The sequence below is a fragment of the Pecten maximus genome, chromosome 3, assembly GCF_902652985.1.
Source record: "Pecten maximus chromosome 3, xPecMax1.1, whole genome shotgun sequence".
NCBI classification, from domain to species: Eukaryota; Metazoa; Mollusca; class Bivalvia; order Pectinida; family Pectinidae; genus Pecten; species Pecten maximus.
This window is the reverse complement of record NC_047017.1, coordinates 10,343,452-10,366,458: the sequence shown is the minus strand read 5'-3', so window position 1 is coordinate 10,366,458 and position 23,007 is coordinate 10,343,452. Positions and strand designations below refer to the sequence as shown.

Here is a 23,007-nt window from a genome sequence, read left to right as displayed (position 1 = left end):
GGGCTGATGTCCTTATACAGCTATAACATGTCAAGGTTAAATTCTATAAATTATTTCTACAAATTCATATTTGAACTATTGCTACCTCACAAGGACTGGAATGTATGTAATACTCTACAGTGGGATGTGTTTCTGACCTCTAACTTAGATATGATTGTATCACACTTACATGAGATTGTTTAAAACGTTTCGTTGTGAATTTTAAAGTGTTGAGCCCTGTGGACATACAGCTAACATTACACTCTCTGATGTAATATTGTTCACCTGTATTGTAGAGGTTATAGGGGACATGAATGCCGTACATTAAGTTACAAGCTGAGTTTAGGAAGCATCAAGAGGGGAAAATACAATAGAATTAGATTACCTGTAAGAGGATTTATGTGAATTGGACAAATTCTCATTACACAATCAAAAACCTATCAGAATTAAATGGGCAGCTATTTTGGTGACCATAAACAATTAAAATGTGTGGAACAATAAAAAAAACAACGTGTATAACAATAAAAAATGTGTGTTATCATGTAAGGCCAGGAACAGGCAGGAACTCTGTGAACACACAGAGTACATTTATGATTGGTCGACTGGATTGGAATTAATGCCATGAGCGAACATTACAGTTTTGATAGTCATTGATATTCATGCTTGAATTAGCGTACATAATGATCGGTTCTATGTAGGTACTGATATATACCTGGCGAGTATCCTAGATACCGGTGGGGTGAGACACAATGTGTGAAGTACGCTGTTGTAAACTTAATTATGCATGCTCTGTGATTTCTGTAGACATTACCGAGATACAATAGACGTTCAGTACTCGTCCTTTATTTGCTGACATGAAGAGCTGATTGAAGCAATTTTATACATTCCTGATATTCTTGGTGAATACACCTATATACATAGGTATAGAATTTGGTTAAGTAGGGGCCGTATTCAGGGAAGTCAAACTATTTATGTCTATTAGTTCCAACTGGGGATTAGGCCAAATTAACATAATCATATATCCGGAAAGAAAGAGTTGACAAAATCAGTATAATTACAGCCCCTCAAAGTTATTGGAAATATCTGAAACATCTTTTGTGACCATTCATAACATGTATGAACTACATTTAGTCAAAGATTTTGTTAATTATATTTTTTGGTAAATTGTGAGTTTTCCTCATTGCTTAGCTCAGCATAATTCATGATACTATATTGGATCTGAAGACAAGTTCTGTCAGAGGTATATTGTGTATTGTGGTATACAACTTACAAGCTGATGAAATACAATAATGATGTAACGAGATTATTTGATTAATCTGAAGTATTCAAGTAGGGCAGTTAAAAAATTACTTTAAAACATTTAATGTACAAAGTCCATAATTCCAGTCTGATGTAATTTGCACACCACTCATATATATAGACCTGTCTGATGTACATCATTTGTATATCATTTGTAGTCCTGCCTGATGTAATTTATACATCATTTGAAGTCCTGCCTGATGTAATTTATACATCATTTGTAGTTTTGCCTGATGTAATTTGAACATCATTTGTAGTTTTGCCTGATGTAATTTGTACATCATTTGTAGTCCTGCCTGATGTAATTTGTACACCATTTGTAGTCCTGCCTGATTTAATTGTACATCAATTGTAGTCCTGCCTGATGTAATTTGTACATCATTTGTAGTCCTGCCTGATGTAATTTGTACATCATTTGTAGTCCTGCCTGATGTAATTTGTACATCATTTGAAGTCCTGCCTGATGTAATTTGTACACTATTTGTAGTCCTACCTGATGTAATTTGTACATCATTTGTAGTCCTGCCTGATGTAATTTGTACATCATTTGTAGTCCCTCCTGGCTCCAGACACTAGGATCTATGTATAGATTTTCTGAAGCACATGTCAACATCAATTTACCGTATTGATGTTTAATTTGTAATTACACACCAGCTTGTTGACTGAAGTTTGATCATAGGATCCTATTTAACACACATCTGTATTTTACTGGCTAATTCTCAAGGTCATTTCTTTAAGTTTCAAGGTGTTCATACGTATGATTGGGTTTGTGTGTTCAGTGTTCATACGTATGATTGGGATGGTGTGTTCAGTGTTCATACGTATGATTGGGTTTGTGTGTTCAGTGTTCATACGTATGATTGGGATGGTGTGTTCAGTGTTCATACGTATGATTGGGATGGTGTGCTCCATTATACTGATATTTGTCTTCAGCATGTTCACCAATGTTCATGTTCCTAAACTTTTCAGAAGTATCACGTTTTCTTCTGACAAAATACTAAAATAGAGGTATTAGTGGATTATACTGTCATATGGGTTTGATATTACAATACCTAAGTAGTTGACAAGTTGCTTGTGATTTTAAAGGTTATTGGAGGTAGTTGGAGACATTTTCACTGAAAACAACAACTTTTTTTTTGTATACAATAGTAAATATAGGATTAATGTTTTAGATATTGTGAGATTGAGACAGTAGCCATATGTCATGTTATATTTGTGTAGGAATGACATTTTTATAGACGAATAAAATGTCCTCACAGTGTGATGAATGACGTTGCCCTTAATTGTTGCTATCGTTAGTGTGCAGTGTTTTGTTACGTTATCAATACTGTCTTTGTGTAGTTGCTAAATCTATGTAAAGTATGATTGCTGGAATTTATCATTTATTTGGGATATCAGACCGCCCAGGACTGCTGAGAAACACTTAAGGTACATCAGGACAAAGACCAACACTATAGGCTGTACATCACGACAAAGACCAACACTATAGGCTGAAGTAATGTTGTATAACACTTCACAATTACTTGGAGGGTTTTCAAAATACATAGCAAATTCTTTCTACCTAACATCTTAAAATCTCCATACATACTACATAACATCTCAAAATCTCAATACATATCACTTCAAAATTGCCTGGAAGGTTTTCAAAATATGCATAGCGAATTCTGTCCACTTAACAGTTCACAATTGCCTGCAAGGTTCTTATATTCTCTTCGGTCTATTGAATTAGGTACTGAACAAAGATGACAAAATCTCACAAAATATCACAAAATCTCACACAAAATCTCACAAAATCTACACAAAACACAAAGGTGAAACTTAATAGTGACCAGTGTTACTGTAGACTGTTTGTAGAGCTCTAAAGTAGTCACTCAGGTAGAATCATCCCACTGTTTAAAGCATTAGTGGAAATATTCTATTGTCTTGTCTGGTCTAGTGGAACTGATTTAAAGATAATCAACTTCTGCTTGTAAACTGTAACCTCTTAAAAGAATCTTAGTGATGGTCATAGCTGTTTCCCCGTCATGGACATTTTAACCCAGTATTCTAAAATCTAGGGTTACCTGAACTAGGAAGATAAAATTGATCTGAGAAGGTATCACATTTACTGTAAAGTAAGACACAAACGACTGGTTTGATGATATCGGGATGGGGGGGTGGGGGGTGGGGGAGGGGGTGGCGGGGGGGAATCGGTGTTTACTCAATGTATATCCCTACTGTATAGTAAGACACAAACGACTGGTTACGATGATATCGGGGTGGGGGGTGGGGACCGGTGTTTACTCAATGTATATCCCTACTGTAAAGTAAGACAGAAACGACTGGTTTGATGATATCGGGGTGGGGGGGTGGGGACCGGTGTTTACTCAATGTATATCCCTACTGTATAGTAAGACACAAATGACCGGTTGGTGGGGGACCGGTGTTTACTCAATGTATATCCCTACTGTATAGTAAGACACAAATGACCGGTTTCGATGATATCAGAGTTTTATAAGGTAAAGTTTAGATAGTATCCTAGCGTTAACAGCTTTATTCAATGGATATCCCTACTGTGTTCATTCATTTGTTGTCATTGCTGCCATCTTTTATGAGTGATTTTGACGCTAAATAAAAATATTCACAATCGTATGTTTACCTGCTCAACCATTACAGGTGATAAGATTTTCAAAGGTGAGAAAATTTTTCTCCAATCAGTTTGTACACATGTGAAATCATGTGTGGTGTTATGGGGTATTATAAATCTGCATCAATGAAGCACTTTTCCCCTTTGTAAACAGGAAAGCTTTTCCCTTGCACAGACCCCTGTGACAGAAATATTTGATATAAATTTGATATCCTCAGGGTTATGTGGTAATGTGATTTGTATATGCAAGATTGAGATGTCCCACCTAAGCAGTTATGTATGTAGGTGTGTGATCAATTTAATGTGGAATGCCCCATGTAAAGGCACAATGATGGCGTGTATACCACATTTATAACGATAGATGTCATGGCGTGTATACCACATATATAATGATTGATGTCATGGCGTGTATACCACATATATAATGATAGATGTCATGGCGTGTATACCACATATATAATGATAGATGTCATGGCGTGTATACCACATATATAATGATAGATGTCATGCTGTTTATACCACATGTATAACGATAGATGTCAAGCTATCTCCTGTATCATTGATCCATTTTATATTTGAAAATTTATTTAGCTATACTCATCCATGAATATAATTTTTTTTTATGAAATTGATTTTGCCTGAAATTTTTAATCTCCCGCTGCTATGGTAGGTTGAGTTCCTGCCACCCGCCTATACCTTCATGCTACGTTGAGTTCCTCCCACCCGCCTATACCTTCATGCTACGTTGAATTTCTCCCACACCAGCCCACCTGCATGGCAAGTTCAACATTTTGTGTTGGCAGCTAGATGTTTGAGTGAAATTTTTATATTCAAAAGATTTAGAAACAAGATAGCATGTATATAATAACGATGTTTCCCGCGCGTGATCCCTATAAAACAACAATGTTTCCCGCGCGTGATTAGGGATCCTTCAGATAGTTATTTGTACCCTGCTCAGTGAGTGGGGTTTCTTTAATGTTTACTGGTTAAAGTGCAGTAGAAGCGATCATAATAATGTTCCTTCAATGTAATACAGATGATTTAGATCTGGCTAACATTCCCTCAAACGCTGTGTCTGTTATGCAGACGGCTTAGATTAACTCAAAGCTACTGATTTAATGAACATGGAAAATGATATTTTTTGCACATTTTGGTTGAATTGGTTATGTTTTTGATGTTGTTAATTTCTCCAGCCAACAGGGGGCTGTGACAGGTGTTTATCCAGTGAATTCCAACAAAATACATCACAATTTTAGACGTGATTTAAATAGGTAATGTGACAGTGTGGTGTTTTAAACATTCTAATAAAGGTCAGTGTCAGCTGTATATAGGAAATAAACAAGAAGCCGTATATTCATGTCGCTGTATACAAGAAGACGTATATCCATGTCGCTGTATACAAGAGGCCGTATTTCCATGTCGCTGTATACAAGAAGCCGTATATCCATGTCGCTGTATACAAGAAGCCGTATCTCCATGTCGCTGTATGCATCGTCATTTTGATGTAGGCGAGAAATGTCTCAGATGACAAGTGTGACTACTGTAAACTTAAGTATAGCTATGCATATAAATTGATGGTTTTTGGTATAAAGTTATAGTCCAATATTTAATGGTTGTTTTATGAAACATCTGCCAGCCATTGTGCCTATACCCTATCTCCGGTAACTCTGTCATAAGCAAAGTTATTACTTCTGTAACTTAAGTGTTCCTGTTATAAATTGTATACACAGGGTCTCACTAAACCTATTTATTTGACATCTCTTTTGTTTGTGATATATAGAACAAATAGGCCTCAAACAGAGTCCAATGATTTTATTGCTGTTTCTAATAAATAAAAGGGGGTCTTTCTCAAGGTCTTGTACACTGGCTCCCTTGGGGCCTACTTACAGGGTCATCATCAGAGGTCAAGGTCAAATTTTCAACTTTCGTTACAAAGGCAAAGGTCAAAGTCTTGGTTCAAATGTCAAGTTCTTTTTTTTGTATCCATGGTTTCGGTATTGTATGCAGGGTTAAATGTCTATCAATCATCATTAGTGAAGTTCTTGTTTATCTTCTAATTAATATGACATTGTAAAGCTATTAATATGACATTGTAAAGTAAAGCTTATCAGAATGAGGTAAAATAACCTTGTCATACTTCATTACGACATAAAAGCTGAAGTTTACATATATGAATGACATATTCTATGTGTAAAAAAAGTTTGAAAGGATTAAAGAAAAAAGCAAAATCATTGCTTTATTTCCAAGATATAACTCCATTGTCTGTAAATAAATGTCGTTTATTTAAGTGTAATGGATTATCTGTCCGTTTTATTGCTTGACAGCAAAACTCGTCTTAGAGAAAAAAATCTGCTGAGTTGACAGGAAATCTGGCTTGGATCTAGGATTTTAATGCCAGAATTTTGACAGTGGTTAGCATCAAAGTGTTTTCCTGAGTTGATATTTTGTGAGATAAGTTTGAACCTAATGTTAACAGCCTGACAACATAGGCCGTCATGACACAGCTATCACACTTTAACGCAGATCAATAATGTAAAGGTCTCGATAGATAATCAATAGTAGAGAAGTATAGATGTGGGGTACTTACTACTACATACTCGTAAAGTTACTCGAGCGTGAATGCCTCCGATGTATAGCACTAGAGCATGACACCTTCGACATTAGACCTGACATAGAACTGCACGCCTAGTAAACATCATGTATTATTTATTGATTCTTGTTAACAAGTTGCCACTTGAGTTTTTTGAATATCAGACACAGTGTTTGAGGTAGAGAAACATTTTACATCAGTAGATTCAGCATCAGCACCAAGTTCTTGGTTCAGACATGGTTTTTGCTGAGGTCTCTTGCTAATACAAAATAAAAATTGGAAATGAAATGTAGAGAAACCCGAAGCTCCCTCCTACAGAACATTGATATCGTTGGGCTCTGTATCTGTGTATGATGTCAAACCTTCCTCTAGAGATGTATAGGTATCGTGCTGTTGAAGCATAAGATGTCTGTTACTGTACATGTCTGTAATTAATTCAGAACCACTGCCACTGAGCTAATCAAATTGTTGGCTGTCTGGCTTCCCCAGCCAACAAACATAAGACCTCAACCTTTATATTGTGTGAAAATTTCCTGCCTTTTCTTATCTCTGTCATGTAAATTTGTGTCAATTATGAAAATGAACAGAGTGAAGGCGACAAACCGTTGAAGGTTTTAAAAAGGGTTTTGGTGTTTAGGAGCTGCATAGGAAGGGTGGGGTCCATTTCTGGTGTTAATTGCTACATCAGCATGTGACTTTGTTATCTCAAAACCAAATAACTTAAATACCATGTTTAATTCAAAGGATTTCTGGTTAAACCCCCTTTTATCTTAGTAATGAACATGTGCATGATTTAAACAAGGAAAAATTGAAAATCTGAAAGTTTACAAGTACAATAATGGTTCTGATGATCCTACTTGAAATTGTAAATGCTTTTTATGATGGCTTTTCCTTTTTCAAATAATTGTAAGCTTGTATTTTCGCATTTTATCACACATTAGAATTTTAAAATATCATCAGATGTTACCAGTTGGTGGAACAACATTTTATAAGTAAGGGCAGCAATGGACAAAAACATTAAGGAAGGAAATTTTAAATGGCATTCCCTGAATATTTTATGACAGAAAGGTTGGGCCATAGGTGTCGAAAAAAAACCTAGAACATTCATGTTTCATAATCCTCTTGAGGATAAAGCTTGCTAAGGTTTACATAATATAGGCCTATAATGCTTTGAAGACTATTTCTCTATTTTTTGGTTGAAAGTTTGTTTAAATTATTGTCATAAGATGACTATGGACAAAAAAAACCCCACTTTTTTTGAGAGGCTGTTACAGCACATGGCCTCCTGGTTCACACAATCAACCCTTCAAGATAACAAGTTGGGCTGCAATTGTTTGTAATAACTAAACTGATGGAGAAAACATATTCCGCCCATAAGGTTCTTAAATGATGGGTGTCTGCTTACTGTGCTGCTGGAAAACAGATCATATTTATAACAAGCCTTCTTCAGAGGAAAGTCTCACCCTGGCACGCCCAACACTAAAATCATAATATCGGTTTTTGGTTCTGTAGAGAATATGTAATGCTTTCCCGCTCAAACTAGAGGTCTTTAGAAATGTAGATATTACTGTAAGTCGTTGGGGTGGAAATATACTAAAAGGTGCGTGTTGTGGGTCGTGGTGTCGTGGTGTTTGTGTAGAAAAGCCATATGAAGGTCTTGGGTATCATTGTCCTGATGGGTTTCAGATGACGTGTGTAGTTTATCGAAGTATACCCCCCAGATTGTCTGTTTTATATCCTTGTATAATAATCCAGTATATAGCATGATGCTGTCCTATACATTTAAAGATATTGTAACGTTATAATTCGGGATATTTTTCTAGTCACATTTTACATGTAAACATGTAACATCAGAATAATGGTCGTACACAGTCAGACGATTCATACTTCCCTCCGTCCCCGACGTATTTCATAATAGTGGTGGGAAATTTCAGCAAATTGATTCTTTCTAGAGAAGATACATTGGCACCTCACTATTGTACACATATATATCTACAGGACATCGTAAGTTATTTTACTGTTAAAGTAGGGTGTCCCATCACTTTACTATTGTACACATATATATACAGGACATCGTAAGTTATTTTACTGTTAAATTAGGGTGTCCCATCACTTTACTATTGTACACATATATATATATAGGACATCATAAGTTATTTTACTGTTAAGGTAGATTGTCCCATCACTTACTGTTAAGGTAGAATGTCCCAGCACTTTTCTACTGTACACAGGCCATCATAACTTATTTTACTGTTAAGGTAGAGTGTCCCATCACTTTTCTACTGTACACAGGCCATCATAACTTATTTTACTGTTAAGGTAGAATGTCCCATCACTTTTCTACTGTACACAGGCCATCATAACTTATTTTACTGTTAAGGTAGAATGTCCCATCACTTTTCTACTGTACACAGGCCATCATAACTTATTTTACTGTTAAGGTAGAATGTCCCATCACTTTTCTACTGTACACAGGCCATCATAACTTATTTTACTGTTAAATCTATGTTTTCCCTCTATACATTAATATCAAGACAATTACAGATTGTGAGCTCTTTCTGTGGTTAGAAGATTTTGAAATTATAGTTCCCAGTAACACTGTAGAAAAGTAATAACGCATTAAGTATGAGGACTTTAGTAGTGTAGTGGACAAGCCCCGAACTTTACAAGCTAAAGAGGATCTAGTAGTGTAGTGGACAAGCCCCGAACTTCACAGGCTAAAGGAGATCCAAACCCAGCGGAGATTTATTGTTTTGTGGACAGTAAAACCTGTGGTTAATAACATATATAATGTTTGGTTATAGTAAAGTGGGGAAACAACTTCCAATTTAGAAAATATCTAAAACATTATAACTGTGTGAGATGGTGCCAAGACTGTTGTGATAGTCTTATGACTGCTAGAACAGTGTATTATAAGGTATAGAAAATATTTCAGATTTGTTGTTTTGTTTTCCAGATGAACAGGAGAGGGTCCAGAAGAAAACGTTCACTAACTGGATGAACACCTATCTAAAACAGGTAAGTGTGGTGACTGGCTCGGCCATAAACTCTTCAGTATAATAAAGTAAGAAAGTCATACAATAAACTTTCAGGGATCGTAAACTGGGGTAAACGTTCATAGAAAAACTGAATATCAATGTGTGATATTAGGCAGCCATTTTTTTGCATCTTTAATTTCTATTCCTGACAAAGTTTTGAGCAAATTTGAATTCAAAGCTGTGCAATGGAAATGTAGGTCACTGTTACTTAGAAGTAGACAAAATACCTAGTGGTTTTTTTTTATGGAACTTCAAATGGTCTGTGTAACTAGGTTTCGAAATTTGACAAAAATATGTTGCCTGCATGATGGACAGTTTTACTATTGATATTGTGAGAAAAAAAAAATAACCCAACAGAATGATTAACACATTCCTTTTGAGCGCTCTGACAGAATTCAAACCTGGGTTGTTGTCGTCTTGACATACGGTAGACTTACTTTTATTGGTTATATTGTGAAATATTACTTTGTGTATTATTTAAGAAATGAAATGTTTGGTCAATTATTTTTTATTAATTTTCTTTGTAGAAAAACATGAAGGTGGAGAATCTGTTTGAAGACATTAAAGATGGTGTTCATCTGTTGTCCCTGTTGGAAGTTCTGTCGGGGGAGAGACTGGTATGTCACCTATAACATTAAACATGGAGGTGGTCCCTACCTATCAGATCATAATACGATCACGTCCAATACTTCATAATGTCGTTAATGTCAATACCTACTGTGTCCAATCAAGTAACATTGTCATCTGAGTGTGTAGAAAGTTTTAGTAGAGATAAAAATTAATTTTAGTTGTACCTTAGAAAATTATAAAAAAAAAATTGTATTGTAAATTTCAAATATGCTTAGTAATTTTAAGATGAATGTTAGGAAATCCTTGCTGAAACTTTAGTGAATATTTCTATAAGAAATCCCACTATACTTTCATATCTCCTTACTTAATCCACCATAATGCTGTGAGGAGATCTATTGGATTACAGTAAGTTCTGCTGTTATGGGACTATAGATGCAGGCATTAGTCTAACGTGATATCACATTCGGTAAACTAAGAAATTCCTTTTATGTCATTCCTGGAGGCTTTGTAAGAACACTAAATTGAGCGTCTGGTTTGTTTTGACATGGCCGAACACATCTCAACAGGTGTATCGAATCTCATCGTGTTGTGTTTGTTAACCGACTGTCAAATCATGTTATTGTCAGATTCTAGTTTATGGGGTTTTGACATAGGTAAACTTTTACAAAAATCTTCCTCCTGTATTTGTGATGTCGTTTGGTATTTAATGCCATATCATGTATTATGTAGATGGTAATTTATTATCAACAGTGAATATCGACAGGAATTTCTTGATATCTTAACCTCCAATGGGTACCAATATAGAAAAGTAATTTGGTGCTTCTCCTATCATAGGCATGGCTGCATCTCGTTAAATACTTAATTGAATTTTTGTATAGATAGGCCAGAATCCAGACCAAACATGAATTCCAAACTTGTATACAGAATACTTGTGGCAAGATATGCATCATCTTAAACTCTACAAGTGAAAGGGATTTGTTTCGACTTATATCTGGTGAAGAAACTATAAACAAAAGGCATTTGAAATTTAAATAAATTCATTGTTATTTTTTGTTGTAAATGTATAATGATCTAATATTGTACATGTTTATGTTGAACATTAGGTTAGTGATTACCTACAGTATATTAGATACATTTTAACATGCAACTGATTTTAATGAGAAAATATCTTTATAGCCATCTGACACCTGTTGTAAAATTGGATTTAAATTGTTGAACAAATTTAAGTGATTTTCTGAAAATAGGTAACAACAGTACTGACTAGAGAGTATGGCTTTACACATTGTATAGCAGTTTAAACTAAATTTAACTCAACATAATTGATCTCTGTAGAGTTTCATGTTAAACAATAACTGTTTGTGTTAGGTATAGGTAATAAGATGTTTAGTCATGGAAGCTATAAACAATTTTCTTATTTATTAACAGAAAGGTTTTGAAATGTTCTGAACTTTATAGTTTATTCATGAATGTGTGATTCATATGCAAGATGCATTTCAGATTGGTTTTAAAGTGCTGAATTTCTGAAATGAGTGCTTTACTGAGTTGAAGAAATAAGCAATTGTCCTAAAACACACTTAAGCTTATGTGTTATTTTAGTTGTCAATATTTGGAATTTTTTGTGTGTAAAACAATTGTGTTGTTTTGACCCAGTGATCTCACACTAGGGTATTGTGGAATATGTCGCCAAGTAAAGATTTATATCACGATTATACATCTGTGGGAACTATGTAAAGTTAAAGTTAATTAAGTCTTGTGGGGAAGAAACCAGGATCTGTAGACTCTTGTGGGTCTGACACAAGGGTCTGTTGGGTCCTTTTAAGGACTGAAAAAGGGTCTCTAGGCCCTGATGGGTTTGATACAAGGGTCTTATGTCCTGGTGGGGTTGATACAAGTATCTGGGCATCCTAATGGGGCTGAAACAGGTATCTGGACATCCTGGCGTGCCTGAAATAAGGGTCTGTATGAAGGTCCTGGTGGGGCTATAACAAGGGTCTGTACATCGATCTTTTGGGGATATTACAAGGGCCTGTATGAAGGGGCGGATTAAAACAAAGATCTGTGAAGAGTTTGTGTTGGTTAGACCTGGAAGGGTGAGAAACAACAGTCAACTTTATGTTTTGGACTATATTTCTTGTATATATAGGTTAGCTAGATTTTATTGGGCTGTGGTCTCTACTGTAAACCTTCCCTCCAAAACTCCATCTTGTTGGAACTTGACTTGGACATCAACACACCTTGAATACCTACCTGTATATCGTAGTAATCTCGAGTTATGTACATTGACAGGTGACTTACCTGGTTAATTATCTCCACTCTTGTGTGTGTTAGTGCCAAGTCTAAAATTCAGGCAATTTGTAAACGCATACAAAGTCACAATAATTAATGCAAGATATAGGGAATTCATATTTACTATTTTAGATATACGATTGATGTGGCCCCAGCTTATAATACAAGATGTGTTTATATTGGGGTTTTTAAAAATTCTAAGTTGTTTGTGGAAATATGACAAAGATCACTGGGTCGGTAAAATTTTCTGTAGGGGGGGTATTTAACATTAGGGTATGAATACATCCGAAATGACAATATTGGGTATGTCCTTAATATCTCCCCTTGAATTGACAATATTGTACTTGGTATGTCCTTAATATCTCCCCTTGAATTGACAATATTGTACTTGGTATGTCCTTAATATCTCCCCTTGAATTGACAATATTGTACTTGGTATGTCCTTAATATCTCTCCTTGAATTGACAATATTGTACTTGGTATGGCCTTAATATCTCTCCTTGGCTTTCTTCATGATAAAAAAAACTTGATTGGAAATCCGAACAAAATCATGATTTCTTCTCTTAAATCCTGCTATCATTGGAATGTATAATTTTAATGTAATGTACCCGGGTGATATTAACGAATAATTTTAATGTAATGTACCTGGGTGGTATTAATGTACCCGTTATATATAATTTTAATGTAATGTACCTGGGTGGTATTAATGTACAGTGCATTCCGCTTAATCGGGTTGCCTATTTGCGGGGACTTTTTACCCGATTAACCGACTTACCCGATAAGCCGAAATGCACGTCGCCATCTTGGATTTGGTCCGTAATGGTTGTTAGACTTGGGTCGATTTTGGATGAAAATATTTGCGTTATTATTGTTAATAAACGGTGTTTTTGTTTGTGTTTTTACTGATGTCAAATTGTCAGATTACTATTACTAATTACTATTACTAATTGTATAAAAATGTGTGTATTAAAATAACAAAACCTTAATGATTTTCTTATTCGCGGCACAGTGCAATCGTAGCACCTCAAATCGGGGGGTCATACATCCCCATTTCATCCATGTGTTCCTAATTTGACATACGATCTAAGGACTCGCCGACAATTACAGCTAAAATCATTTATGTTTATCATTGACACATTTCTATGTTCGCTTTGAAGTTTAAAATATTCCATATTATTTCCAATTACCAAAGCACAGAGATCGGAGAAACCGAGTTTATTTAGGTCGTTTCCTGTGGTATAAATTTATATGAACTTGACACTGGCAGTCACTGATAAAACAACACGAAATCCAATGTTATGTCTTTTATTAACCAGTTCTAATCCTTACCTGAATAGGAATTATGAGCTAACGTCGGGCGTCTGTCCTTTTACTGCTCGCTACTGATTTTTAACTCACCTGTGTACCGGTGTCGTCACATTTCCCCGTGGCGAACCCCTCACTTTGGATTCGCCACATACGATATCAATCGATCTGTAGCAATATCAGACCCAGGTCAAAACCTATTGTTTTGGTTTCTGCTTCGTAGATTTTACATCCCAGACGTAAAAGTTTAATTGTCTAGTCGCTTAATTATGCTTTTAAAACCCCATTACGTTTTGCCTGCTGCTGACTCTAAAAATAACATTTAATTTTACCCACAATTCTTAGTCGACTTCCTGTTGGGGAAAAACCACACGAGGCAGAATCAACAACAACACAGTTCTGAACATGACAAAACCCCGACATAACATTACCGTTTAAGGTAATATTTAACCGTTTTTTGACATTTTAACCATCAAAATTACACTATTTGTTGATAAATGTCTAAAACTTAAAGAAATACGCGATGACTTTCGTGAAAATCGGAGCATTTCTATTTTTTGTCCCGATTGTTCTATTCGAATAACCGAAAAATACGACGTTTCCAACCCAATTAAACGAATTTTTTTAACATGATTTAAGAGAAAATGGTTTTGGTTTTTGAAATTTTACCCAATTAAACGAAATACCCGATTAAGCGTTACCCGATTAAGTGGAATGCACTGTATATATAATTTTAATGTAATGTACCCGGGTGGTATTAATGTATAATTTTAATGTAATGTACCCGGATGGTATTAATGTATAATTTTAATGTTATCTACCCGGATGGTATTAATGTATAATTTTAATGTTATCTACCCGGATGGTATTAATGTATAATTTTAATGTTATCTACGTACCCGGATGGTATTAATGTATAATTTTAATGTTATCTCCCCGGATGGTATTAATGTATAATTTTAATGTTATCTCCCCGGATGGTATTAATGTATAATTTTAATGTTATCTCCCCGGATGGTATTAATGTATAATTTTAATGTTATCTCCCCGGATGGTATTAATGTATAATTTTAATGTTATCTACCCGGATGGTATTAATGTATAATTTTAATGTTATCTACCCGGATGGTATTCGGTGTATGATAGGGATGTTTTTGTCCATCTGTCTTTATTTTAATATACATGACATGGGCTGGGACTTTTGTCAGTCCGTCCGTCCTTATTTTAATATACCTGACATTGCCGGGACTATGCATGTTTTGTTCTACCCCTGTGTACTCTTGTGAAAAGACTTTTGTCAGTCATACTGCAGTAAAACTTAACTGATGTGAGGTATAAAAATACACATCCACACAACACTACTCTGACAATGTTTTTCTGCTGTCTCGCGTTCAGATTAGAGGATATAGACACTGGTAACTTTTGTCTGTCTGTCTCACATTTAGATTAGAGGATATAGACACTGGTAACTTTTGTCTGTCTGTCTCGCATTCAGATTAGAGGATATAGACACTGGTAACTTTTGTCTGTCTGTCTCACATTAAGATTAGAGTATATAGACACTGGTAACTTTTGTCTGTCTGTATCACATTCAGATTAGAGTATATAGACACTGGTAACTTTTGTCTGTCTGTCTCACATTCAGATTAGAGTATATAGACACTGGTAACTTTTGTCTGTCTGTCTCACATTTAGATTAGAGGATATAGACACTGGTAACTTTTTATTTCTTTGTGTTACAGCCAATGGAGAGAGGGAGACTCAAACGAGTCCATCATGTCAGCAACTTGTCTACAGCATTGAAGTTCCTAGAAACCAAGAAAGTGAGTCTAGGAGTAATGTTTGTCAGAAAATATCAGACTCTGGATTGTTTTATGATCAGCAAAGCACTTCAAAAAGCCCATAAAAGTTAATATGCTTGTCCTCAAGAGACTATAAAATTTTAAAATTCTGTTATTTTGAGAAACTGCTTTATTGCCTAACATTATAATCATTTAATATACTTATCCTGAAATATTTAAAATTGTATGATTATGACAGAAGATTGTATATTTTAAATGATGTATCTGGTAAAATGTCCTTCGTTTGATATTTCAGATCAAACTTGTAAATATAAATGTGTCGGACATCGCCGATGGGAAGCCGTCCATTGTTTTAGGGCTCATATGGACCATCATCCTTTACTTTCAGGTATTTATACCTCCAACATATACACCTGTACACGAATAACATAAAAATAACGTACACCAGTACACAACATAAAAATAACGTTAAATGTCAATAAGGTAGCAGAATTGTCTCAGCTGTTTTAAAGGAATTTTTTTTTAATTTTTTGGTAGAGTGCAACCTTCTAGTTATAGATATATTGTTTTATTTGAACTTTACAATAATATTAACTTTTCTGAGGGTCTACATCAGGGAGGTGTGGCTTGTTAATTGTGGCGTGGTCATATGGCCATAATACCAAACTATTAGAGAAGAAGAAACGAAATGTGTCTGTGATGTATTACTGTAAGTGTTGTGATGTCCCTGTATTAGATCTACTTTATACAGGTGACACTTTTCGTGTTTCAGCGGTTTGGTAGATCTATTTTTCAAGGAAGAACAAATATTTACATCCGTATGTCGGTTAGTCTTAAGCACATACGACTGTACTGAACAGTTTTATATCTCCACACTTGGGTAGAGGGAGCAAGGCCATATTTCAATAATGATGATAAGTAAAACCTATAAGTTTATCACCCCACAGCGACACCATACCTCACTGGTCATACACTCACAGATCTTGTCGGGTTAAAAGTTTCGACAAAGATTCAAGTTTTTTTTATGTTAAAGATTTCACATTGTTTATTGGTTGCACCTCCTATAGATTGTAATAAAAAATGTCCCATTGATGAAAGTAGCTAAATTTTTATAGCGCTTAAATCAAGTCAATTGAAGAGATATTGCTCAAAGAAACTCATAAACAAATAATTTCAGATTTCCTTTTTGTTCATTAATCATGTACGGCTACAGATAATATCCTCTGCCTTTGACTTTCACTGGTATTTTCCCTTTCTTCATTCTATAAACATTTTCTTTTCTTTACCTCGTCACTTTCATATAATTTAAATGAGTTACTCTAAACAAATTGAGTCACTATAATCAATATTAGTCAGTTATAAAATTGAGTCACCATAATAAAATTGAGTCACCATAAAAATAGTCACTTTCATAAAAATTGAGCCACTGTTATAAAAATTGAGCCAAGTCAGATAATTGAGCCACGTCGTACAATTGAGCCACGTCGTACAATTGAGCCATGTCATGTAATTGAGTCACTGTCATCATATTGTGTCATACAGTAATTAATGACAATTAATGTCATTGTGGACAGTAATTTTTCAGGACTCTTTAGTTTAATGGAGCCTGAACTCAGTTGAGGGTGACACTTCTAGGTCAGGCTTAGTTAAATACTTTTATAGTACAGTTATAATTAAATGATTATTTGACAAGTAGGATATTGTAGTAAACATTGTCAGTGTTATATTTATAAGTGAACTTTGACTGTCCCCACACAAAGAGGTGTAAAGCCTGACACACTTTACCATTAGTCAATACAGACTCCATAATGACTATTGATCCTCATATGTATTGGTGCCACACCATTTATATAATAGACATTTTAGTCCAACAATAAATCATGGTTCAATGGAGCACGGGTTCTGAGTGGAGAAGAATCCTGAGGGGCTGTCGTTTATTGACACATGAATGTCATGTTTGTTTTGTAGTAAGCCCTTAAGTAATCATTGTATAGTAGATTTAGGTTGGAAGAGTTTGAGCGAGTTTGTGTGTAAATGTGGTCAATTATTCCTGAGCTCTCTATCCTATAAAGTGTGTATGAACATTCTGTTTGTAAATATGTGGCTTGTTGGTTCCGAGTAAATTTAATGATTTATTGAACAAAGGTATAGTATTAGATGGTAGTGTTTGGTGTAATTCAACAAAGGTATAGCGTTAGGTGGTAGTGTTTGGTGTAATTCAATAAAGGTATAGCGTTAGATGGTAGTGTTTGGTGTAATTCAACAAAGGTATAGCGTTAGGTGGTAGTGTTTGGTGTACGTAATTCAACAAAGGTATAGCGTTAGATGGTAGTGTTTGGTGTAATTCAATAAAGGTATAGCATTAGATGGTAGTGTTTGGTGTAATTCAACAAAGGTATAGCGTTAGGTGGTAGTGTTTGGTGTACGTAATTCAATAAAGGTATAGCGTTAGATGGTAGTGTTTGGTGTAATTCAACAAAGGTATAGCATTAGATGAAAGTGTTTGGTGTAATTCAATAAAGGTATAGCGTTAGATGGTAGTGTTTGGTGTAATTCAATAAAGGTATAGCGTTAGGTGGTAGTGTTTAGTGTAATTCAATAAAGGTATAGCATTAGATGGTAGTGTTTGGTGTAATTCAATAAAGGTATAGCATTAGATGGTAGTGTTTGGTGTAATTCAACAAAGGTATAGCGTTAGGTGGTAGTGTTTGGTGTAATTCAATAAAGGTATAGCGTTAGATGGTAGTGTTTGGTGTAATTCAACAAAGGTATAGCGTTAGATGGTAGTGTTTGGTGTAATTCAACAAAGGTATAGCGTTAGATGGTAGTGTTTGGTGTAATTCAACAAAGGTATAGCGTTAGGTGGTAGTGTTTGGTGTAATTCAATAAAGGTATAGCGTTAGATGGTAGTGTTTGGTGTACGTAATTCAACAAAGGTATAGCGTTAGATGGTAGTGTTTGGTGTAATTCAACAAAGGTATAGCGTTAGATGGTAGTGTTTGGTGTAATTCAACAAAGGTATAGCGTTAGATGGTAGTGTTTGGTGTAATTCAACAAAGGTATAGCGTTAGATGGTAGTGTTTGGTGTAATTCAACAAAGGTATAGCGTTAGATGGTAGTGTTTGGTGTAATTCAACAAAGGTATAGCGTTAGGTGGTAGTGTTTGGTGTAATTCAACAAAGGTATAGCGTTAGATGGTAGTGTTTGGTGTAATTCAACAAAGGTATAGCGTTAGATGGTAGTGTTTGGTGTAATTCAACAAAGGTATAGCGTTAGATGGTAGTGTTTGGTGTAATTCAACAAAGGTATAGCGTTAGATGGTAGTGTTTGGTGTAATTCAACAAAGGTATAGCGTTAGATGGTAGTGTTTGGTGTAATTCAACAAAGGTATAGCGTTAGATGGTAGTGTTTGGTGTAATTCAACAAAGGTATAGCGTTAGATGGTAGTGTTTGGTGTAATTCAACAAAGGTATAGCGTTAGATGGTAGTGTTTGGTGTAATTCAACAAAGGTATAGCGTTAGATGGTAGTGTTTGGTGTAATTCAATAAAGGTATAGCGTTAGATGGTAGTGTTTGGTGTAATTCAATAAAGGTATAGCGTTAGATGGTAGTGTTTGGTGTAATTCAACAAAGGTATAGCGTTAGATGGTAGTGTTTGGTGTAATTCAATAAAGGTATAGCGTTAGATGGTAGTGTTTGGTGTAATTCAATAAAACTGAGCATACTGGTGTGAATTTTAATGTTGAAAAAAGAATAAATCTGAATTCATATTAAAAAATTCTGTTCGAGACCAAATTTAAGGGATAACTGTGTCTTGCCCAAATTAATCTTCATTATTGGAGACCAAAATCCCTTCACGTGTTCAATAATTTTCATCAGCCTTATAAAAATATATCATGTACCACACACGAACGTGAGGTCATGTACATTATTTGTTGATTTATTTTCCATTGTGTTTTCCATCGACAGGATAAACTCTGTAACATGGTACACATTCTATAAATAAGAAAATTTGGCACTGAATCTGTTAAGGGACCTGTATATGTCATATCTTCAATTTACTTGATTATGATATAGCTATTTTAGATGTCAGTACCAAAACTATAGTCACATTTTAACCACTGGTAACAGGTACAATACAACTGTACATTACTGTTGCTACTTTTAAACATAGTACATTAACATTTAGGGTGTTAGTTCAAAGTTGATTCAATCGAATATTGCATTTACTTTCTACACAGCTACATGTATATGATAAGCATGCATGCATTTTATAGCTTCCAAACACACACCATCCATGTAATTAGAACACCAAGGTAATTATACTGTGTGTGTTAAACATTTTGTTATAAGTGACTCTGCTTTCTGTACAGATTGAAGATACATTCGCACAAGCAGGTGTAGGCGAGGATGGTGAGCCGCGCCCATTGTCCGCGCTCGAGAAATTTCGAAAGAATGCAAAGAAGGCTCTGTTGGCATGGACAGGAAACGCTATAACAAAGTAAGTCACGATTCTTCCTGATTTTAGAAGAGTTGTACAGACCATGAATTGCCAGATGAAAATATGTAAAGGACTGAACTGATGTTGACATTTGGGGAAAGATTTATAGATATTTAAGGAATGCATTGATTTAATTATTATCATATATATTTAATTACAGACGATATGGAATTGAGATCACCAATTTTGGGAAGAGTTGGCGTGATGGCTTGGCGTTTAACGCAATCATACACACAATTCGTCCAGACCTGGTAGACTTTGAACAGGTCAGACAACAGAATGCCCGTGTCAACTTAGAACAGGCCTTCTCCACAGCCGAGAACTCCCTCGGGATTCCACGCCTGCTAGATCCTGAAGGTATGTTAACCCTGGGACAGGATCAATATGGTGGCCAGAAGGTTTCATAAGTTATCATGATCAAAGATTGAAATGAAAAAACACTACAGTTGTAGAAGTAAACTAATTCTAAAATTCATATTTAAATTCTGGTTTTGATAAATTCTTAGATTTGTTGTCCCACATGGTCAAAAGATGCATTTTCAGAGGATGTGATCTATTCCAGCTTTTCATGGCGTGTTAGCTGTGGATTTTTCGTGAATTGATTTGATCAGGATGTTGACAGTTTTAATTGTATTGTAGATGTGGATGTTGAGAAGCCGGATGAGAAATCCATCATGACTTACGTAGCTCAATTTCTGAAGGCCTACCCAGAGGCAGGAGAAGATCCTTCGGTAAGTAACAGTGATGATTAGGTCAGGAAGATGGGCAACAGTATCTATACATCCTCATAACGGTTTCAGTTTTTGATATCATGGTTGTCATTGTTGACTTTCGTTCTTATTTGGTCTCTGTTTGTCCATACATACGTTTCTTGATGATAACTTTAAATGGTCAGTGAAACTTGTGATTTCCTACTGCTAGAACTTGCTCTTTTGAACTTTTCAGGTTTAAAGGAAATTTTTGAATTGTTTTTGTAGCTTGCCAAGAGGAAGAAGAATCCTGCCGAGCAGGAGCTGGCCGACTATACAGATCTGATAACTTGGCTGAACACTGAGGCGGACGAAGTACTACAGATCGTCGACCAACCGGTGACTGACAGACAACAAGAATACATGGTATGTGGTCTGTCCTCACACAATCTTACATCATACAGGTCATACAGGTAGATATTTGTGTGACAACGTACAGGTCATACAGGTAGATATTTGTAAGTGTGACAACATACAGGTAGATATTTGTAAGTGTGACAACATACATTTAGATATTTGTAAGTGTGACAACATACAGGTAGATATTTGTAAGTGTGACAACATACAGGTAGATATTTGTAAGTGTGACAACATACAGGTAGATATTTGTAAATGTGACAATATACAGGTAGATATTTGTAAATGTGACAATATACAGGCCATACAGGTAGATATTTGTAAATGTGACAACATACAGGTCGTACAGGTAGATATTTGTAGTGTGACAATATGCAGACCAGAATGCAAAGATATTCTTGAAGTTTAGTTCTGAGCCGAGTAGAGATGGATTGTTTTTGATGTAGATGACTGGAGGTCTGTTCAGAGACTAAGATGTTTATTGAATAGAAACTGGGCTTGGTAATATGTAAGTTTATATATTTAATATAAATATATAAATAACACAATCAGGAGATATAGACTATCTTCTGTTACGTCCTTACTGGAGTGTTTAAAGGTAATGGTTGATGACAGCCATTTAATTTATAGCAGATTTTTACAGTGTGAGGTTGTTTAAACAGAAGAGATTTATTGGATGTTGTACTGTCTTTGTGTGTTTGTTTAGAAAGAATTATGGTGCGTCCTTAGATACATTAACTCCAGGGTTTTCTATCTCCCCTCAGAATGCACCATTCAGCAGATTCACCGCCATGTAAGAAAAGGTCTGGGCTTGCAGGCTTTTTGAAGTATTTACTAAGATATTCTGATATTTGAGCTGATATTCTCAAATTTAAACTGAATGCACGTTCTTACAGTGGTATGAAGTGTAATTGAGGAAGCTGTTAAGATTCTGTGTACTTTGGATTACAATGGATTACAAAGAATAGTGTACTTCAGTATAGGTGTCTGTACAACAGAGGGTTCGGTTTAGACAGGTTATTGTAGGTGTAAGTATAGGTGTCTGTACAACTGAGGGTTCGGTTTAGACAGGTTATTGTAGGTGTAAGTATAGGTGTCTGTACAACTGAGGGTTCGGTTTAGACAGGTTATTGTAGGTGTTAGTATAGGTGTCTGTACAACTGAGGGTTCGGTTTAGACAGGTTATTGTAGGTGTTAGTATAGGTGTCTGTACAACTGAGGGTTTGTTTTAGACAGGTAACTATATCATTTTATTTTGTCTTCAGGACTACCTGGCTTTTAAAACAGAGGTAGACCGACGTGAGAAAACTTTCAAAAAGTTAGAGGAGAAAGCCAAGACAAAGTCCCTTCAGAGGCTGACACCGGAACAGTGGAAGGAACTGGACACCAAGTGGAACCAGGTTTATCGACAGACCAGGATGTGGCTGTGGAAACTGGATGCCAGTCTCCCAGGGGAGACTCGGAAAATTTGGGGACTGGCTCAACCAGGCGGAGGAAATAATGGAGTCTGTACCTGAAGAGCTTGATGGCCATGAGGACATGGCAAATCAGCTCGCTAAACTAGTCGGGGATCACAAGGTAGGTATCGCAAAATGTGGTTATTATTATACTTATAAGGATTTACTTATATAGGTGACTAATGTTAAAAGTCTCCCCAACCCCTCGGCTGATTTGGTTCATAACTGCAGTATCACAACATCTTCTACACCTGGCTACATTCAGGTGGTCATTGGTCAAGGTTATAGGGTCATAGGTCACTTTTGACCACTTTTGCATGAGACAAATTGTTTAATAGGAGCAGAGGCAACCATGTCTTACAGACATTTTCTAGTCTTTATTTGCCTGAAGAATGAGGCTGAACTTTCATTATTTTCCATTGTTTTAATAGGTTACACTAATGAGCTA

The 23,007-nt window shown here is 35.5% G+C and overlaps 1 protein-coding gene across 3 annotated transcripts in view; it reads left to right on the top strand.

The window, feature by feature from the left end:
- LOC117323159 (spectrin beta chain, erythrocytic-like) overlaps positions 1–23,007 on the top strand; it is a 52,912-nt gene that overhangs the window by 29,751 nt on the left and 154 nt on the right. For all 3 annotated transcript variants that reach the window (XM_033878198.1, XM_033878200.1, XM_033878201.1), the window contains 9 exons: positions 9,451–9,512; positions 10,060–10,149; positions 15,436–15,516; positions 15,791–15,883; positions 19,869–19,996; positions 20,157–20,353; positions 20,636–20,727; positions 20,974–21,111; positions 22,368–22,680. In XM_033878198.1, the coding sequence (XP_033734089.1) occupies positions 9,451–9,512; positions 10,060–10,149; positions 15,436–15,516; positions 15,791–15,883; positions 19,869–19,996; positions 20,157–20,353; positions 20,636–20,727; positions 20,974–21,111; positions 22,368–22,619 (1,133 nt within the window). In that variant the 3' untranslated portion in view covers positions 22,620–22,680. The remainder of the gene's footprint in view (positions 1–9,450; positions 9,513–10,059; positions 10,150–15,435; positions 15,517–15,790; positions 15,884–19,868; positions 19,997–20,156; positions 20,354–20,635; positions 20,728–20,973; positions 21,112–22,367; positions 22,681–23,007) is intronic.